General features: G+C 38.8%; 2 protein-coding genes across 2 annotated transcripts; both read right to left on the minus strand.

Moving 5' to 3' along the window:
* Nucleotides 1-1,177: 1,177 nt before the first annotated feature.
* tmem184c (transmembrane protein 184C) lies at nt 1,178-5,566 on the minus strand. The gene is made up of 10 exons (XM_053331367.1): nt 4,964-5,566; nt 3,983-4,113; nt 3,866-3,902; nt 3,515-3,720; nt 2,591-2,665; nt 2,390-2,483; nt 2,151-2,263; nt 1,926-2,025; nt 1,587-1,758; nt 1,178-1,485 (listed from the first exon to the last, which is right to left on the minus strand). Exons 1-10 carry the CDS (start codon nt 5,078-5,080, stop codon nt 1,178-1,180), a joined length of 1,353 nt encoding a protein of 450 aa, XP_053187342.1. The 5' UTR covers nt 5,081-5,566.
* A 4,806-nt stretch (nt 5,567-10,372) lies between these two features.
* Nucleotides 10,373-21,516, minus strand: ednraa (endothelin receptor type Aa). The gene is made up of 8 exons (XM_053331356.1): nt 21,307-21,516; nt 19,733-20,272; nt 17,826-17,953; nt 15,858-16,056; nt 14,126-14,278; nt 13,761-13,894; nt 13,360-13,468; nt 10,373-12,942 (listed from the first exon to the last, which is right to left on the minus strand). The coding sequence occupies exons 2-8, from the start codon at nt 20,225-20,227 to the stop codon at nt 12,805-12,807; spliced, it is 1,356 nt and encodes a 451-aa protein (XP_053187331.1). The 5' UTR covers nt 20,228-20,272; nt 21,307-21,516; the 3' UTR covers nt 10,373-12,804.
* Nucleotides 21,517-22,180: the final 664 nt, after the last annotated feature.

A 22,180-nucleotide genomic window follows, 5' to 3' on the forward strand; every position in this document is an offset into this window, starting at 1 on the left:
CCTACACTGTACATTTAAACATGTCGATATCGCTGCACAAATCCATAGAAATGAAAAATAAACTTGGTAAAGCTACAGGGACGAATGAATGGCTTAGGTGTGGCGGCAGCGGCAAAGTTATTCCAGCATAACGGATAAAAAGGATGGAGAACATCTCAAATAAAGCTGATCCTGGAATACAAATGCTGAGGTGATGAATTGGATGGACTAGTTCCACGGCACATAGAACAAGGCATCTCAGAAGACTAGCGAATCATTTCTATCTAATTCTGCAGAGTGAGCTGTATGCAGCAAAGCGATAATGGCAGGATTGTACAGTTACAGACTGAATCATGTAAATTGTTCTACTTGGACAGTACCTGAAGTATCTACTCATACTGATTTTTTTTTCTTATACTGTAGTGATGTCATACAGTCAGTTAAACGCAGGTGTACCGATCATCTGAAAAGACCCAACTGTCATCCCAAGATCATTTCAGCATCCCAGAAACATATTGCTACTTTTCTTTCATTCCCTCCTTCCCTCATCTTCTAGTAGCTAAGACAAAAATAATCTGATGATTGATGGTGATATAATGTGCTTTACTATCCCAGATTTCCATTAATACGTACTCATATCCCCTGAAATCACTAAAAACTAATGTGGTGTGAAGAATTAAATGTTTGTATTTTAAAAGTTGCATATTTGTTTTTATCATTGACACAGAAAAAGTTGTGATCATTTCCTAGTTGGAAAGAATACACGTGCATGCTTCACTAAGATTTTAGGAGGCGTTAAGTAGCCTCTCATCTCAAGAAACATGACAGCACAAAGACAGGGTTGGTGAGAGAAAAGTGTGCTCTTTTTGGACGCATGTTTAAAACTGACCTTTCCAAATTCTGATGGAAAGCAACCATTCTTACATAGCCTACTGAGCCACATAACTTCCAAGTAGAACAGAAATGTCAAAAGTTTCACTGAACATTCTTGTAGCTGTCACAGGCAGAGGTCCATCTGGTTTTGCATTTGTTGGCAAATGTCTACTAGTACTTGGTTGATGTGCCCTTTTAAACAACAGTTTTGCTTTTTTTAATGTTGCATTAGTGACGTAATGTCTGAAGGAAAATGGCAAGGCTGTAATTGGGTCCTGCCCAAGCATGTCTGGTAGAGTCTGGTTACATCAGCCTTAATAATAGGTTAGGTGATCACAATCAGCTCTGCCTCTGCCGGTTCTTTGGTTTGGTCGGCCCTTTCTTCTTTCTCCGTTTCTTCAGGTCCAGCTTCGTATTCTTCACTCCATGATGCAGAGCTGAAACCAGCAGGGGCTGACAAAGAGTGCGGAGTGAGGGTTCTCCCCAGGCCCTGGTATTGACCCTTGGGTGACACCGGGTTGGATGCTGCCTCTGCGATGGCATCTTGAGAGCCGGAAGAGAGAAGGCCAGATCGCTCACCGTCACTCTGTGCCTCACCGAAGTATTTTCCCGGACGACCCAGGACTGTTCTCCCTGTAAATTTAGCCAGAAGAGATTTTTAAGAGTTGTGTTGATGAGAGACACATGCTTTTAAAACAACTGTGACAGTACACCAGTAGCCAGGACACACTTACCAACATTGCGGACTTGTTCAGAAATGTCTGCTCTGACATCAGAGATGTCCCACATTGCCATGAAGGAGTCAAAGCACGAGCCCTCCTCAGCCTCCTGGATGTAAGGCTTGTAGGTAAAGCTGAAGTGATGGGCAATGGCTGCCAGAAACATCTCCACACATATGATGAAATCCTGAAAAAAAAAAACAGGACAGTTTGGTTATGTTTCAGACAGGTAGTCAGAAAACCAGTATCAGACACTTGCAACAAGAATTCAGAGTGGAAAAAGAAAATCAATATATGAATGTAGCATCACATATTATTGTCACTTCTTTTTAAAATCAATTAACTTTATCTTACCTGTAAACCAGTAGCAACAGCCTCCACACTTTGCCAGTCCCATGTACGTTTCTCTGAGATAATGCCCACTTTCACCAGTAGAGCAATGAACACAGCTTGCCTGAGAGTTTGCATAGTAATTAGTAGCTACATCACAGTAGTGTAACAGCAGCTCATACAATCCATAATATATTAAGTTTAATGAATAAATGGTTATTTTGTTATGTTGAATAAACTGAGTCTTACCAGAATGAGACAAACACCACCATTTTGACACAGAGGAATTTGCCCACTGGTTTGATTGGACTCAGTTCCTCTCTCAGAGCCCTGTAGAACAGCACCAGACAGTACATGGCAAACTATATAAAGAGAAGAGAGACATATTAGATCTTGATGTTTAACATGCTTACAGAGCTCTTATTTGTTACACAGTGCTCTCTAAAGGCAAATTAGATTAGGGCCTATTAAAAAAGCAGTAGCATTACCAGCTGTGACATATTGTTGAAAATGACCAAGTACGTCCATGCATTTTTTGAACTGAAATTGCCTTCATCATACACGCCACACAGCTGACAGATCCTGTGAAGAAGAGACAAGCCAAAGAAACATCAGTACAGATAATTCAAATAAGCTGTGACTGGTATTTAAGGATAAAATGAAGTGCATGAAGAGCAGGGTTTACTTACAAGGCAATCACTGTTGTGACGGGTCGTACCACTGTGTACTGCAACACTCCCAGCTTACATCTCAACAATAAAACCCTGCAGAGAGAAGAAAATGCATTAGTTTAATAACATCTAATTTGTCTGATGATCAAACCGAGCCACTGATGATCATAAGACACATTGGTAAATATATCCTTTAAAAATGAAATGCCAAACTTTTGTCTCGACATCTATTCAGTCAAAATGCATATTATCAGCATGTGCACAGCAACAAAACAACAGGGGTTGAAAATAATGATGATGATCATGATGGAGTTGCTGCCGACCTTTGGGCAAATTAATAGTTCAAAGGGGAACAAACTGATTCTCTTGGAAATAGAACAAATTCTGGACAAAAATAACAACACACAGGCTTGTTACCCAATTACTGATTTTGCCTGACTGAGGCTAATTTGAAGCTGGTGACTGTGATTGGGTTGTCTGCTTTGTGCTTTATGAGAAACTTCAATAAAGTGCAAATACTAGAAACAAACACGTTGCCTATTTATTACTCATTTATTCTCACAGTTCATTTTCTCTATCTCTCTCTCTCTCTCTTTGTATTATAAACTATTCTCTGAAGTCAAATAATATCAATGTTGCATGGCTTCATTTTTGCAATAAGACTGAAAATAAAACTAATATATCCATAATACTATTGGTATGTAAATTTGATTAACCAATATTCCTTTTAGACCAAAGTCAACCAGCTGTGGAGACAGAACAAATATCACTGTGGAAAAGGTTGTGTGGTGTGTTGTCTGTCAGCCACACATGACCAACAACTATGGTTTGTGTAAACAGACAACAGGATAATGCGGGCCATCAAACTTACTGTAAAATGCTCACAAATGGATGGTATATAAGTCCTTAGTGTAAAATTGTGCGATTATTACGATAACTCACTCTCCCATTGGCCAAGGTGGGCAGCAGCAGAGAGGAGGCAAGTGTTTCTGCTGCTCCTGGACCTCCAGCATCATCACCAGGCTGGGGTACTGATTCTCCAGGTAGTTCAGCAAGAAGGTCATGAAGTTGTAGATGACATAGGCCTCATAGCACTCTCTGCATGTGTCCACATAAATTGCTATACTGGGGTATTTCAGTGCAATCCACTGCAAGATTTTAAAAAAAACAAGAGTGAGGATATATTAGTCAAAGAGCATACAATTATTCACTCATGCTCTCATTGCTTGAGGAAGTGTCTAACAAAGGATGTAAAATGCTAAAATGCTAATGCTAAAATAATACACAACTCACACTGTCCAAGCTGTAGATCGGGACCATCCATAATATCCTAGAAAAACAGCAGAATATAAATGAAAACCACTTTCAGGACACGGTTCACAGATGATGACATGTCGTTGAGGTCTTTACCTGATGATAGGTTTCTGAAGCTCTGGCTGAGTGTAGTGAACCAGATGCTGGAGGATGCCCCATAATGATATGGGTATGGTCATGAAGACAAATATCCCAGCGATAAACCATGCTTTGTTATGAGTGCCAACCTGTCATTACATGAAAATACAAAAAAACAGTTGACACCTAAGCATCTGACTTACATTAAAATGTGGAAAGTAGTATTAACATTCTGTTAACTCTTCAAAAAGCAGTAGTGGAAGCAGCATTCAAGTCAGTCATGGATGTTTCTGTTTATGAGTCATAAAAATATTTTTTCTGATGAATTACATCTATTTTGAAACAATACAGGATAAGGAAGATCATTGTCCTCGAAGTATTGAGAAAACCCTTTGACCATAAAAAAAACACATTGAAGAAGCTCATTTGCATTGAAAATATGTTGAAATATTCTTACTACACTATCAGATTTCTTACTGTTTTTAAAAAAAGAAAATTAAACTTAAACACACACGAGAAAATAAATCCAAGTGACTTTTGACACTTAACTTTGTAAAGTGAGAATATGTGTCAGGTAATTGTAGTTAGTAAAGAGTACAGAGTTCAAACTTAGTCAGATCAAGGAAGGATTTGGGTACTAAAAAGACTTTAACATTGAAATATTTCTACTCGATTTGACAAATTTGGAAACTGAAGCTTTTTTTCCCTTTTTTTAGATTTATATAAACTTTGGAATACATTTTAAGGCTTGAATTTGTACCTCATCACTTAAATAAACAGTATAAAAAGGAGGAATGATTATGGCAGTGAAAAACTACAGTTCAAAGTTCACTCGGGCACATGACTGTTGTTTTAAGTCAATCCTAAAAATTTTTTAACTTGTCCTTTCAGTACAATCCTTATGTAAATGTTCGTAGTTGAATCCCCCACGGTGTAAAACCAAAAGAGGCACCTAATTGAGCAACATGTCAATCAGAGCCGTCAATTTTATGAACTGACCTGTGACTTTTGTAGTTCCCAGATGCACAAGGGCAGGACGACTATTAACAATAAAATATACAACACAACCACCAGCGGTCTAATCCATCTTCTCCAGTTCCCACAGGAACACGGCATGTTGACATAAAGCCTCTATAAAGGCCTCTCAAACTGGACGCAGGTTTAGGTGACAAAACAGTTTAACTCGTCTTAATGTTCCAGCACATTCAATGTTAGCTTCGCATTGTTACACTTCCTACAGCTCACTACGACCTGACACAAGCCCTCAATGGTCCACATGTCGCTTGTATCTTTCACCAATGGTCGAGTGTTCATTCATGAGGTCCAAAAGCTGCAGGGATAATTATCAGCTCATATGACTCGATGTTAGCTAAGTTGCTAGGCTAACGTTAGCTGTCTCATCATGTAAACAAACAATGCAGATGATCCATGCTGCCTCAGCCGCGGAAATAATATGAATCAACGCAGTGGAATACAACTCTACACTGTTTGTAGAATAGACAGTATAAATAAATGACCACTTAAAAGTATTTTCTAAACGGATTTTTATCGTCGGTAGGTTAAAACTTTCCAAAGAAGTAACTGTGTGCTTCCTACTGTTGGCTTCCTATCTAGTCCCGCCTACAGTCTACAATCTGATTGGTCGCATCGAAGAAATTGGCCAATAGATGGAGAGAGTTTGCCTCCGTAATATGACGTATTTAGTGTGGTTGCTCTGTATTCTTCTTCGTTCCTATTTTGTGTTTTAAAATATCAATATTTGTAGTATTATAAACCTTTTTATTTTGTTTGGTACATTTAATATCTATAAATCCAAAATATCCCAAAACAACCCCATCATCCTTTACTTTTTTTTATGTATTCAGTTATTTATTTTCCTTTATCTCTATTGAGATTTTTTCTTCTTCTTTATACCTTATTATTAACTATTTTATTTATGAACTGGAATGACTGGTTGCTTTGTTTATTTTTTATATATTCTATTGTATATTCTGTTAAAAAATAGGGAAAAATAATGCATCCTTCTTAACTACATGATCCATGCTTTCACCACCAGATGGCAATGTGAATTAACAATTACCTTAAACCAGCCATGAAAATTATTTGGGTTTTTTTTTCCTAATGTAGGAATTGTTTTAGAACACCATAACTCAAACATATTCCTATATACAGTCTCTTCACAAATGGCTTATAAAATAAGATAAGATGTATTTTTATTGATCCCCCTGGGAGAAATTCAAATTCGAAAAAAGCAGCAGCGTGGGTGAAACTGATAAAATTAATATAATAAAATTAATAAAATAAAAATCCTATATACGGTAAACATGTGTGTAAATAAATCTGCTATATATAAATATGCAATATTCAGAAGTTCCTGAGAGTTTACACATGTGTGCAATGTTCCTGGGATTAACATAGTAAGGACAGCATCAGTCTTTTTTAGTGGGAGTGGGAGGTACTGGGAGCTGTGGTTTTGTACAGTCTGACGGCTGATCGTATCAAAGAGCCCCCCCAAGCACTTTGTGGCACATGGCTGGATGAGTCTGTGGCTGAACGTGCTCCTGCTGCCTCAGCTCGGCATATTTAGGCTGTTCAAATCCTTGTGAAAGTTCATTTTGTTTGGTCTATTCTTGCAATTCGTCACTCACTAATGGCACTAAAATGCTCATTTGAAGATATTCAAAGAAAAAAAGTTTCATCTTTTTAAAATTAAAAAAGTTTTTTTCCTTTCAAGTGTACATATGATAATAATTATATATATATGTATACAATTATTGACTAAACTAGAAGATATCAGATGGGTACATGCAATCATCTACTTACCTGTTGTACATTTAGTTTTGTTGGGCCAGATGGATGCTTTCTAAAGCCAAGGCTAAGATCAGCATTTCTGGATTCAAATTGTGCAGAGTGTGTTGCATGAGCATTCACTGTCTGTAAAACTATCTATAAAACCTTTTCCCAATTAACCTACAATTACTGACAATGTGTGTGCCATGTGTTGAAGTTGTGGATTAAACTACCAATCATACCAATTATTTCTAAGTGCAAAGTCAATAAAAGGGCATCTATAAAAAATATCTTTTCACAGCAAACATTTTAACTTGTAATAGGAGGTGTTACTAATAACATTAATGATGGCGCCGTTGAATTCAAGCTTCCCAGTAATACATGACAGTGTGACAGTGTCTGTGACAATACCAGGACCATGAAACCAAATTAAATTAACCAACATTCATTTCATTACTTATATGTGGACTTTTCCAGTTTGAAAATAAGTTTTAATTGTATTTTACATAAAATTGCAAACTTGTTAATAATGAGAAGTCAGAACTCTATTAGCAATTTGCCATGTTTTTCAAGGATATTTTTGTTATATGTTATATTTATGTTATCTGAAACCATCATGACCAAAAGTGATTTAAACCAGTCACAAGCTCCTTCTTACCGTTTGGTCCTTGTGTGCCTGCATGTGCATGTGCATGACTATATTTTTGTATGTGTGTCTTCCTGTAAATGAGGGGAGGCAGAACTTTCCTTTCTGTTGCACCATGTCTCCACTGCCCCACAGCCACAGAAATCACTGGTTGTTGCAGGACAGATTGTTCATAAATTTTGAATTGATCCTTTTGGCTTTTATGAATTAGAAATAGTCTTTGCCACAAGTCATGCAAGCGAGTGCCATGGTGGATCGCTTGGAGGGATTGCCATGCAAAGTGGCATACAGGGTACAGCCATGTAAGGGCAGGGTAGATAAACATATGCTGTGTTTGATCAGACTCAAAATATATTTGAGCTCAAAGGAAGTGGCGTCCATCACACTGTATCATAGCCATAACTGTAGCTGTAAGCGGCACATACAGTATGTGCTTTGTGGGAACAGAATGCATAGGTTGGAGCAATAGTGGCTAGGCAGAATGGATAGGTTTGAGGAATAATAATAATCAATGCACAACAAAGGAGGAGACATACTGTCTGATTCCTGAGATAGAATGTATCAGCCAAAGTGCACCTCCTTTGTCAGAGGAATACACAAGTCTGCAATTGTTCAACAATTACTTATTTATCTTAATACGTCTGCCATAGGCCTTTGTGTCAGGAAATGTTCAGACTCACTGAGGGTGTTCACTTCAGTTCTTCTGTTCCTGAACAACAACATAAGTAAAGTAGGATGGAGTAGAAGAAGCTTTCCAAAGTCATACATTATCCAAAGTCATACATTATATGAGAACAACAGTGTTACTTTGAATGTTTATAAGTAAAAGTCATAACAAAATTACAAGTCAAAGCTTCACTGAGTCACACTGGGTGACATTAAGGGACGGATTAACCTGCTAGAAAGCTCGAGGGCAAAAAGAAACTGTCAGGCCCCCATCAACTCCCTTTTTCCTCACCCACACATTGTCCATTGTATACAGCTTCTCCACATGAAATACCAGCTTGGCCTAGGAATGCTGCTTCTTAATTTGAGTATATTTATTCATTTAGAAACATGCACAAAACTGAAATTATGAAGGCCTTTAAACAAGATGACCTGCTTAAACACAAGGCCTCAAGATCAGAACCCATCATGTAAGTTGACATTGTGCTTTACTGGTGCATATTTTCCCAACTAATTTTCAGCACAAACCAGTTACTGTAACACACAGAAATCATGAAGTGCTAGGGACACTGAAATGAATGCTAGTTCTTGAAATCACTCACTGTGAATTCAAAATGTTCAGGAAAACCTGGTGAAACTCAGCTGACAGAAACAATCAGTAGCTGTAATACATTCAAATACATTTTTCACTGCACTAATATTATCCACTATAATGATACAGATATATATGCTTCACATCTCTATCTTTATGTGGACTGAAATCTTGATATTGAAATTTATATTGCATTTTCTCACTTGCCATAAATCAGAATCATATAGTCCAAAGAGAGATATTTATTTTTGAGGTAGCAACAAATTATTTTATTTTTAATTAATCAATTTATTTTCCTGTCGTGATATACATTTTTTGTATTTGATTTTGTTGTAAGACAATGTCATTCATTTTGTGAATTGTGTACTTTATTTTTCATAAAATTTCAATTTTGAAATACAAAAGGAGAACACAAGCAAATTGTAAAATGTTCTTTCTTCACTTTAAAAAGTAAAGACCTGCATGTTCTCCTTTCTCAGTAGCTATTTCCTTTCCTTCGTAACGTTTTCTTTCTCATTCTGAATGGCGTGTAAATGTGCCATCCATTGTCTTTGCCATGAACATCAATTGGCCTTGAATGTATTTACTGTATCAACAAACAAATCTGAAAAGGCTCTGCATGGAGAAGCACTTTGGGTCTTTGAGATCCTCTATTATTTGTTTTTGAGCTTTATTCAAATCACTGCTGGCAAGAAACAAGGTTCCCACCAAATTCCACAGGACCAAAACCACTCTGTTTCACTCTTCCTCCCCTGTCTCTCTCTCTCTCTCTCTCTCTCTCTCTCTCTCTCTCTCTCTCTCTCTCTCACACACACACACACACACACACACACACGCACACACACATTTTTTTCTGCTCTCTTCTTTATTTCTCACTTTCATTTCCCAGAAAAGCACAAATATGTTAAATCCTAATATTATTTTTTGCTTGTTTTTAATTCTCTGCTTCATTAAACTGTGACATGTTAGTGCAAAGAAAGTTCTATCAGTTACTGGAGGCTGATAGTGACATGATTTCATATTTGGAATATGAACCAGCTTCATAAAGTTTATGACCTAGCTCTGACTTATCACGAACCCGCTGAAACAAATAGCAGGCCGACGTCCGATAAAGCCGTGACTGCGACAGTGTTCTGTTGGTCTTGGGTGCCTTTCAACTTTGTGTATGGGATTGCACGGTTCTGGTAATTGTCTCTTTTTGAGAGGAATAGAGAGCGTTATCCTGGGTTAATGAGACTGTTGGTTGCCACAGACTGAGTCTTGATGCAAGTACTTTATATAATCCATTTAGAGTCTAAATCTTTCTTTGTTACTTCAACAAAGAAACATTTGTTGAAATGCATCGCTGCTTTTCAGTTTTCACCAACTTCTCTTCTTTTATTCAAGTAACGGTATGGCTTAAGAAGAAATTACACCCAATCCTGCCCCCGCATGTAAGCAAAGTTAGGCCTAAATCTTTGCTGTCCTTGATCCTCTTTTGGCAACAAACATGACAAGTGAGTTATATGTATCAAATTCCCACCGTCCAAGCTGTTCACATCCTCTCCACTGACATTAGCAACCCTTAGGGCTCAGTTGCCAAGCAGGTCATAGTGTGCTTCAAATCACTCCCAGACGCCTCTTTCTCACAGACGCAGATGAAAAACAGAAGGGGCCCCCTTGACGTCCGGAGAAACCAATATTAGTATGATGGTGAAATAAACCGCTTTGTTCCTTACACTGGAGATGGAAATTGATTTATTGGTATAAGCAGCAGAACTAACATGAGGTTAACATGTTAAATCAATGAGAAAAAAACATATGAATTCCATTTTCTAAAGATTATTATGAATGGCTTTGATGGATAGTGGTAAAATAATACTGTACAGATATAGCCTGTTCTTCTGTACACAGTGTGCAAAACACTCCAAGTAAAGAAGTGCAATTATATATACACACATCACTTACACACACGCACACACATGCTAACACAATCAAACACACACAGGTTTACATGTATTCACATATCAAATAATCTAAGGCATTATAGTTCTTTGGTAGTTGAGTATGATTTCCACATTAAAGGAAAAGTGAGACATTTTGGGACACATGCTTAGTTGCTGTCTTGCAGGGAGACAAATAATAGGATAGATGAGGCTTTCGTGTTTGTCTGTTAGACATGTAGCTACAGCCAACAGCTTATTTTAGCTTATCATCAAGACTGGAAATGATAAGAAAAAGTTAGCCTAACTCGATTTAATGCATTTGCTGTACAAAGATGGATGTAACAAGGTGTGTTATATTACTTTTCATTGGAGCTGGTTTGAAGTCCAAACTTTTACAGGAACTTCCAAATAAGCAGTGCAGGGCATTGCCTTTCCCGCTCTGCAAGCATGCTGCACTATCTCAGACTGAAGTGCATGCTGTAGCTTACTGGGCACACTGAACACCACTTTAGCTAAAGTGTGCTGAAAAGGGCAGTTGAGCCAGCTGTCAACCACGGCTGTCAATCAACACCCACAAACCAGTCATTATAGCCTACTATAAGTCTTCAAATCTTAGTAATGGAGCCATCATTTCCAAAATGAGCACCACAAGTCTTATTTGAGTGCCTGAATTTAGCAATTGAGACCATAGGTTGGAACTAGATTCTATAGTGCATTGCACTTTGTGGTTTCAGTTTCCAGCTGTGGTAGTTGCTGCTAAATAATCTAAAGCTCACACACTCTCATTTGTGATATTAGCCAGTTAGCTACAGCCAACAGCTGATTGGCAGAAACTACAAAATATACGCTTTGATTTTGTGAGCTTTACAGGTTGGTGGAGCTTCATGTTTAAGTGATAGATATTAGACTGACATCTTTCCTGCCATGCCAAGAAAGCAAATGAGTGGATTTCTCAAAATGTCTAACTATTCCTTCTTTACTATATCCATACTTCTACTTCTACATCTGAGTTGGGTGTCTGCTGTCACCCAAAACCCCTCTGCCTCTGTCATTACACAGGTAATGTGGTCTAAGTAAAATAGTAATGGTTACTGCAAAATAAAACACTTTATAAAAGTGGACACTATACATATATATTCCATAGATTATACAAGCTTAAATGTCACAATAATTGTTGATTACGTCTAGCAAAATTCACAGTGTTGAAGAAAAAACCTCATTCCGGTCCACTTTTGGGTGAGTGGTGATATCAAACCTGTCATAATGCATTTACTTCATATTGATCATTTGCTTGACATGTGGTATAAAAACACAGAGTTGTACCATATTCTGTCTAAAACTTACAACCCTGTAGTTGATTCTGTGCCACTGTATTTTGGCATATTCTGACAGCAGACACAATTTAATTCATTTCTGGAATAATAACCGTAAGTTTAGAGCTAAGTGATTCAAGCAGAAATGGCCATTATGTCAATCTATGGATGAATTTTTGTTTGGGAGTCACTGTTTTACACACAGATACTAAAAAAGAGCCAAACATCAAGCAAATTAACCTTAAAACATTCTTCTAATTATACCACAAAGTGGTTCAATGAATAATGAGTGTGAGTAAAATACACTGTACAGAGACACGCATGTTTAATGGAAATGAATTGATGCTCAAGTCAGTAACATGCTTTCCTGTTTTCCACCGTCACTGAGTAGTAAACTCCTGGGGACGGCACATATTCATCTCACATCATTCCCTCTGACAGCGAGCAGTCTGCTTTTTTCCTTCCTGTAGCTTTGTGCATCCTTCCCAGAAGTTCTGCCCTTTACAGGAATAGCAGGCTCGGATACTAATTGAGGGTAATTTATAGTCACCGTTCAGCTGCATCCTGTTAAAGAGTCCTCCTCCTCTTCATCCCACTCGCCCCCTTTTACTCTCACGCTACAGCCGTACTGTCCTTGGGTGTGGGAACACAAGGAGTTTGTTTTAGGAAGTCTGGCCTGCTGAGAGGCTCGGGCAACTTCAGAGCATTGTACGCCAAATCCATTGTCTGTTCCTTTTAAGTCCAGTTCCTATTCTGTCCCAGCCAGGCTCACGGTACAGCTTCAGTGGTCCTAAGGATGTGTATTTATGGTCTGCTTTTTATGTAAATATTTTGTGGTGAGCAGTGGTTGCATTTTTGAAGCTTGCTGGTTATATGAAAGGGCCTGGAAATCCTCCACAGGTGAGTAATCAGTCGCTGTCTTTTCTGATGCTGCGGTCAGTGTGGAGGTTGTTAGGCTCAGGGCTTTTATACTGGATACTGGTACCATTCATGGGTCCGATGCTGCTCAGCTGGTTGTCAGAGTAACACCAACAACACAAACACGACTGGAAGAACATGTGAAGAGAGAAAAGAGACACAGCAGTTATCACCAAAAAGTTTTTGCGCATGTGCAGCTATCTTCTTGTCTGCTCCCCCACTGCCCTCCCAGACCTCCTTTGACGTGCAAACTAGAGACATGGTTTATCTCCAACCCAGGTCCCTCTGACAAACATTTGCAGTGTGTGACGTCAGCCAACAAAACGAACATATAAATCACCAGACTGCTTTTACATGTTGTTCATGGAATGTCATCTCCATCACAGCCTGTGAGTCATGAACAAAAGGCTGAGTTCACTATTTGCTTTACTGGCCCAACTAAATCAGAAGCTTGTGTGTTTGTGTGTGTATGTGAGAGATAAAAAAACAAGCTTGTGGGTATTTTACATTCATTTATGTCCATCTGTTGTTGGGAAATACTCTACCTTAAAGCAGTTTTTGAACTTCTTGCTGACAAAGTAGAGTATAATGGGGTTTATGCAGGAGTTGATTGTTGCAAGGTTGATACTAAGGTAGTCCAGGACCAAAAGGAAACTGCGAAAGAAGAAAAACTATTGTAATAATCTTAAACAGAACATCACGGTGGTAATTTAAACTTTGGCTACAGTTTAAACAACATGTGCAGTAAAAGTAAACACCTAATTATGGCACAATCAGTCTTTTATCTGTTTTCCAAAATTTTGTACAACACACGTGTCATATTGACCTGCACGCATTTCATAAATGTTTATTGAGTGTGGTATTGGAACTGACATTTCCTCAACCCTAACAGAAACAGATGAGATCTTGAACTTCCCCTTTGAGTTTGTGACCACCAGTAACTCACTTGAGAAGCTCACAGCGCATGTCATCATTCTGGTAATAAACCATCTTCTTAAGGATCCTACTGAGATGCAGAGGGAACCAGCAGAGGGCAAAGATGAGGACAAGACAGAAGACGGCTTTGGCCACCTCCCTCCTCTGCAGAGAGATTTTGACAGATTTCATAGCACCGTTAGAGATGAGATGCAGAAGTTTGTTTAATGGAAGTTTAGAGGTTAAAACCATGCAAGGCACGCTGTTGACAGACAGTATGAATTCATTTTACACAATCAAAACATTGCTAAGATAAGATAATAAATTTGCATCACAAATCTTCATTATTCATTAATATTATTATTACTGTATTATTGTTCAGAAGTATTGTCCAACCTGTTTGAGGTGCTCACTGAGGGCTATTCGCAGGCTGCCGTTCCTGTGGTTGAGCATTTCGCATGTCATCATCGTATAGAAGACGGCGGTGCAGAGCAATGGTACACAAAAATAGAAGCCAAATAGCCACCAGTCCTTTGCTTCCCTGTAGAACTGTAGAAAAACATGCACACACAGTCAGTTGCTTTTAAACTTAACAAATGCATTCATTACAATCTGGCTTAGTAGTTAAGAGTCTGTTTTTTTTTCAAGCTACCCTTCCCCCCTGCTCTCCTGAGCTGGCCGTCTGATGATGTCCCCCACACACATCCTCAAGTCACACTCCCACCTTCCTGGCCCTGTTTTGATTCAGAACAATGTAGAACTGGTATGACTCACTTTTGTGAACATATTCCTAAGACTGTTCAATCAGTTTCTGTATTTCCTGTTTCCCCCATGCTATGGACCCCCAGCTATCTCAGTAGGGAGTATCTCTCATCACAAATGTTGGCAAAATAACTTAGGCTTTAAAAATCTAAATACGATATGTGTGATATTGGATTATAGAAGTACGTTTCATTTGACTTGGTATGATCCAAGTAATAAGTATCTGTGCTTTTGTAACTGAACCTGATCCAGCCCTTAAATCTCCACCAGACTACCCCTGTACTCCAACACCAATGAAGTCCATGTGAGTGCTACACGTGTGCTCCATTGTACCAAGTCTAAAAAACAAACCACCTCTAATTACGCTGCATATAATACGGACATCTGGTTCTCTGTGGTTATGAAGAATATTGTTAGTATGCTCTGTAAACACACAACAATTTCAAAATCATACAAACATGTCTGAACCTTATTACACAATGTCCTGAAAAATCAAAACACATTTACAGATCCACTCAAAAGTTTGCCCTTATGGTTGGAAAAAACACAGAAGTACTTTTGGTGAGAATTTCTGCTATGGCATTTCATTATTATTATATAGGCCTAATAAAGCGGCTGGAAGGCTCATTTTCTTCTGACTTCAGTAAGGTCTTGCTAATATCTGAGACAGATTACTCCAGCTTTGTGCATATGGAATAGATACGCACATGTGGCTCAGCTTGAGGCTCCACATTTCGGGCCTCAGTAATTGCACTTGGCCTGCAATCAATTATGTGCTCCAAGGATGTGAAAAAGCCCACATTCACCAGTTAAGACTGTGTCTTGGAGAGTAAGTAGACCAGATTAATTTTTTTAAGTGATACTCCACTTCAGATCTTTTTAATATCAGTCATCTCCTGGCAAGAAAGGTAAATTTGGATGGAGGAGCACTGGATTGTATTTTCATTTTCTTATGGTTTTGAATACATATTGCCCAAGCAAGAAATGTTTTTGGTGATTGACTTTACGATCGTATCGCTGCTCTAAAAATACATGCCCCTATAACCAAAATAGCACATCAGTGTGCCAAATGGCCATTAAGAATACTCCCTTTCTCCAAACAAACAATACATGCTTTTACGATAATGAAAACATAAAGCTGAACTTACACTTTCACTTTAACTAGTTTTCATGCAGATGTGGTTTTCTATCTCACTGGTCCATTAATGTTTTGTCTCTTTATTGCAAAATTCAACCACCTTCCTGTATGATTACCTTGACACAATGTACTATAGAGCACATTTTGGCCTCAAAACAATGGGACACAGAACCATTTATCTGCAGTTTTCTTATCCAAAAACATGATAAGAGAAGGATGAAAGCATACCAGCATGAAGTCAGACTTGGGGTATAGCATGCAGGTGCGTATGGTTTCGTTTCTGTAGTTGAAGGTGACCATGTCAAAGCCAACAGCCTCTGGTACTGCCAGGATGAGTGACAGCAACCAGATGGACACAATTTCAATGACTGTTAACAAAGGGATGCCAACTCCCTGCACTCTGCTCCAGGATGCAACGGCTCTGTACCTGTGACACAGACAGAAGCAAAATCAAGCTATAATGGATAGAGTAGACAACAAATCGATTAGATTTGATTAATATAATTGGAGGATCATGAGTGATGAAGTGTATAATATATCATACTGATTGATACACAAAATTGACATTAGAGGCTATCAATACAGAAAGACTATATCACAATTACCATGTAATGTCAATTTATTTATAACTGAGCTGCAGTTGCTTTCAACAGAAGTCAGTAAAGTCATCATTATCTTTGTCTCTCCAGACTGACAAAACTCACAACATGTTCTTTATGCATGGCAGCACACCAAATACAACAAACTGCTCACTCAGCAAAGAATATCAAAATGTTAAGAATTAATGAAGAGAGATGATCAATTGTTTATTTTAAATATCTAATATTTATATTTTTGTGAAGGCTCCAAACAGACTGGCCCATGTTGGCAGAGAGGTCTGTCTGTTGGCTTGTGTTTCCTGTGCACTGAATACTTGTTTGCTTGTTTGTTTCATTAATGGAAACCACTTGTCGAAATGTTTTAGTAAAATCCTGCATCAAGATTTTATGGCAAAAACAATATATTTTTCATGACACATTTGAATTTCTCTGTTGAACAACATGGCGACATTTATATTTTAGTAAGTGGTAATGTATCCACCTTTTTCTCTTCCTCCAACATTGAAAAGATACAAAAGAGACTTGAGTACTTTCATAATGCAAAACGCACACGAAGATATGCTACACATTTCCTGAAAACAAACGGAGAGCATCTGCTCTTGAACACGACTGTACAGCACTGCAGCTTGTCTTTTTCTCATAATAGAGACCATTAAATATGTCTTCCTTGTTGAACCTTGGAGCCTCTTCAGACAAGCTGGGCAAGTTTCTTATCTCCAAAGTTGTGTCTATGTGCACGAAGTCAGGTGGCACTGAGCTTCAGCATGTCATGATCATTATTTACCCATTAGGGGATTTCTATTACAGTCAGCATCAGTATCAGTATACTCACTATCAGCGTAGAGTTTTTGATACTAACATGTATAATGTACAGCCTTTATATACTTAATGTTGCATCTTTAAAAAGCTCATTACACAGGTTAGGGCGACAAAAACAGAACAGACATGCTGTAAATAATTTTCCCAGTGAGCAAACACAATTAGTACTGATTCCTTAAAGTGATCATTTCAGTCTTTCCATCATTATATGCAAATTAAATAATTAAATCAAAATATTCATATCTTTGTGTCTAATTTAATCTTTGCATCTCATAATGACTTCAACTAAATGAGAGGAATTTGTGTCAAATAAATCCAAGCCTCATGAGCGGATGAACTCATGAGGCTATAAGGCAATAACGATCACATTTTCTGATTTGCTTTCCAACAGTTTGACTGCCTCTTTAAACTTTTATGTAATAGTATCTGCTTTTCCAACAGTGAAAAACAAAATATTTGAACATTGTGCTCCTGCGAAAACAAGGTGCTGGCTTTACAAGAACATGTGACGTGGAGTTAGTGGATTGCTGTTGTATTTTTTTATATGTCTCTCTAGAATGGTAAAAATAAAACAAAGTCTTCTATGTGAGAATTAGTAACACTTATGGTGTATAAGAGGAGGTTATGGAGAATGATTTAATTCCCTAAATATGTCATTTTAAATTCATATTTCATCAAACAACCAACCAGACACGCACACATTTTTTTAGACTATACACAAAGCAAAGATTTTTTTGCTGAAATGCATTAAAACAGTTTGGAGTGTGACGGCACTGACCTGTCTACGCTAAGAGCACACAGGTTGAGGACGGTGATGCCAACAGAGGCTTTCTGCAGGAAGGGAACCAGCTTACACAGACATAGGCCAAACATACTTTCCTCAAATGGCCAGCGTGAAGCCAGGAGCTGATGGAAAAAACACATAAGTGTCACATTAACACATGTATCTCAAAGGAATTAAATCACATTTGTAACAAGATTCATTGTTCAAAAATTCATCATGTCTATTTTTTAAACCTTTATTAGGAAATCACATTCTGGCTTAGCTGAGGCATCAGAACAGAGTAAATAATTTTAAGGACGTAATTAGTCTTTACGAGTCTTCAGGGAGCTGACTATTAATCTCATTTTTGGTTACTGAATGCACACTGACCATCATTTAAACCTATTTAAGGCAATATCACTGCAGATCGAGGCACATCAAAGACCTCTCAACGTCATCTTAACGTCAGCGTGAGTTTAGCCCGACACGGACCATATGGAGCTCATCAGCTGATAAAAGTCTGCACAATTTTTGCTAAACTTTCACATCTTCTGCATCTCAGAAGTTACAGCTAAATTTGAATAACAACTCAAGAGCCACTTCCACTATTACTTCCTTTTGGAAAACAAGTCAAGATCATGTGAGTGGGGGCCTTTGTTTTTCCACCACAGTGGTCTTGGCTGTTTTCCCTCAATAGGATATAACCTGTGTTGAACACGTTTCTAAAAGTTGAAGCAAAAGGAAGAACTTCATGCTGCTTCCTGGCCTTCTATTGTTTATTTGTGTCGTTTAAGTTTCCCAGGAGCACAGAAGAGCAGGAGAGAGGAAAGGAGCCCACGTCACTGTTTTTAGTGTATAACTAGCTGATTATTTTTGGAAACACTGTCATAGCCCCGATGAAGTGAACAGGGGGGCTTCACAAGGTTTCAAAATTATGAACGTGGTTCTGTCTTTGCACATAAACTGTTCCCCCAGAAAAGATTATTGTTTCCTTTGTGCATGCACATGTGTTGCTTGGACTGCAAAATCACTGTCACAAGTTTAATTCTAAACAGGTGGCTTTCTCATTTTTCTCTTGCAATGCACAATATTCTCAAAAGATCACTTCTTTTTTCCATCATTCTTGTACGAGGCATGACATGTTTTACCAGTGTAAATTGTCCCAAGATGGAAGCCTTCTAGCATCATTTATCAGCATTAAAAGCTTTACATTTTAAAGGCATATTCCATAGTCTTAAATAAAACACACAACTGAATCAAGCTATTATTGAGGCTGATGGCAAGTACTTTGATTATCATTATAAACTACTATATAGTATTATTCATGTTTCCTGATGTTGTTAGAGGTTTGTTTACATCAGCAATGTTTACAAAATGGAATTAAAAGTATACACAATATTTTTTAATTCTTATCAGCTGAGAAACACAAGAATTCCTCTTATTTATTTGGTTTAAAAATTGTGGATATTTACTGAAACATTTTGTTTAAAACTCCACAGGTGATTTATGACACTTTTATAGCACTGAGTATTTTTTGGGCCTCCAGATAAGATTTAGTGACTAATGTCCCAGGTCAGCACAAGGCCATTGGCATGTGTGACTACAGCATGATTCTTGTGTTTATTTAAGCCAGCCATATCCCAGCTCCTCTCATCACTAATCTGCTCGCACGAGGAAGATAACGGCGTCCAACTGATTGCACTTTGCCGTCTACTTGCTCACTCCCTTACAGCCCCTTCCCACTTCCCCCCCATTTCCAGTCAGTACTATCCCACTTTATCTCTGCGTGTCACCTCCATTGTTGTTGCATTTCATCATATCAGCACAGTCACCTGTCACTGTCCAGTTTAGCGGTGTAAAATAAAGTAATTTAAACATGCATCAATATGGTAAGATCAGTGCATGCATCAGGAAAACTGTACCTTGAATACATTGATGGGTATATCAATGGTTATGTAGATAAGGTCCCCAAGTGCCAGACTGGCAATGAGTGCATTGGGCCCGTTCCTCATGCACTTGTGCTGGTATATAATCCTAAGCAGGGTGGCGTTGCCGACCAGGCCGACCACAAACACAATAATAGATATTATGGTGTTGATGTACTTGAAATAGTCCTGAATGGATGTAATTACACGGCACATTGGAGGTTTTACTGGCTTCCTTATGACAGATTCATTTGCAGAGCCAGACACTACAGCTTGTGCGGCAACACCTGGGGTCCCCAGGTCTAGACCGGGCCCCGTGCTGGGACTGATGGTGCTGTAGAATCCTGGAGACTGGAGGGTGGAGTGGACGAGAAAGTCTGGGAGAGAGCCCGATTCTGCTTCAGCTCTGTTTATCTGGCACATTCCTCTGGCCGCCATACAGGCCATTAGCACCAACATATGCACAACTGGGGTGCCCATTATGGAACACATTCGGTGCTTTGATTTTGCTGATTGAAAGAGAGTCCCGATATATCACTGTTGAGAAAAGAAAACAAATAGTGAGAGGACGATTTGGTTATTTCTTCAGACAATGCACTTTGGAGAAAAAATCTGTAACTGAACCCACTGTGTCTGCATTTTGCCTCCACTTAAAATCTGAACAAAGTGGAATATTATAAGCCAGATTCAAAAAAAGTTTGACAGCATTACTGTCCCACTGTTCAAAAGCTGTGAGCAAGTTTAATAACTTCTTTAAGACTTCAAAAAGGCTTTGCCAAAGGGGCACAGATGGGAGACGCCAGGACTAGTTACAGTCAGACAGTCAAGATGAGGCATCAGCAAAGCACATTGGGCATCTTTGTCTTTCTATCGTTCCTAGGAAGATGGAGGAGTTGGTTATGTCTTTGTATCAATAAAGTTTCTGCTACAATGTGAGCCTTTATATCTTCTTATGCTGTTTTGACAATGCGCCCCTTGCGTGGGTTTGCAACTGAACGATTTCCTTAGTTTTGCATTCTCCCTCTGCTTCTAATTTAGAAAGGTTTAAACATGTGGTTACAAAACAAAAAGTTTTTTTTTAACATGAAAGAAGTGCTGCAGGCCTGGTTTCCCGTCAATGCAACAATGAAAGTTAAAATGAAAATCAGATGAAGACTCTAATCCACTAAACAAATACCCACTGATTCCTTTGCCTCTTAGTGTATGAACATGCTCAATTTCTTAATGACTTTATATATTTTTTTTTTACCTCTTAACAAGAGAAACAACAAACTTTCTGGCCAAAATTAGAGTAATCCACTCCACAAAACTCCTGGTAAAGAGCAGATAAAGTTTCAAACTGTCAGATTGATAGTGAAGCCCTTTTCATCATGTCACAGTACAGGCAACTCTTATAGCCCAGAGTTCTTCCTGTTCAAAGTCCCAGCTGTCACCAAGTACACAAAGAACTATTTAGCAGCCAGCCCTTCAAGTAGCATCACAGTTTAGCATCAGCATGACACTGCTGGGATCTGTGACAGCACACAAACTGATCTATCCATAAATAATAAATACGTTTGGTTTTCACCTACCGCTTCTAAAATGTCTGCCTGGCCCCCTTGGAAACCGTCAGGCAAACTTTCGGCTGAAGCCCCCAGACATCTGTATCACATCACATGAGTAATTAACGCACTATCAAAGCCGCAGCGTATCCCACTTGGTTTGAGCAATGCACCCGTCTGCTCTGAGGTGCCTTCGCATTATGGCTCAGAGTTTCCTGTGGAGAGTTTGCAGTATGTCTGACTGAGTGTGCTCAAGTGTGTGTGTGTGTGTGAGGGTTTGTGTATCTCTGCATGTGTATGTGTGTGTATATTCATGTGTGTGTATGTGTGTGTGTCAGAGCACCAGTGAGACACTTTGACTGGGTGGGATAGTAAATCTCCACCTCCCTTTGGTAACAGACTGGGCCCCCTTTGGAAACATCACCCCCCCTCTCTCCTCTCTCTCAGAGGCACCGCCTGCTGACAGTCATCTCCAAGGCACAGCACTGCACGCACGCACAGACACACACACACACACACACACACACACACAGGGGAAGGGGCATCTGGGAGCCCAACGCCCCTCCAATCTGCCCCTTTCTTTAAGTCCCTCCTACCTTCTCTCAATCCTTCTCTGAGTCACATAATGTCTTGTATACATTACATGCAACTGTTTCCTCATACGAACAGGCACCAGAGATTAGATTGAAAGGAGGAAGGTACGAGGAAGTCAGTGTCCATGTTGAGATGTTATGTTTCTTTCATTTGAAAGGGGGGAAACTCAGCCTGCCAGTATTTCTCACAGACTATGTGTGTGCGGGGGGCACACCACGTCACGCTTTCTTACTCTTACTACATAAGACTACTTACTATAGTGTGGGGGGGGGGGGGCAGTTAGGCAGTGACCTCATTTAGGATCCTAGCG

The sequence above is a fragment of the Scomber japonicus genome, chromosome 2, assembly GCF_027409825.1.
Source record: "Scomber japonicus isolate fScoJap1 chromosome 2, fScoJap1.pri, whole genome shotgun sequence".
NCBI classification, from domain to species: Eukaryota; Metazoa; Chordata; class Actinopteri; order Scombriformes; family Scombridae; genus Scomber; species Scomber japonicus.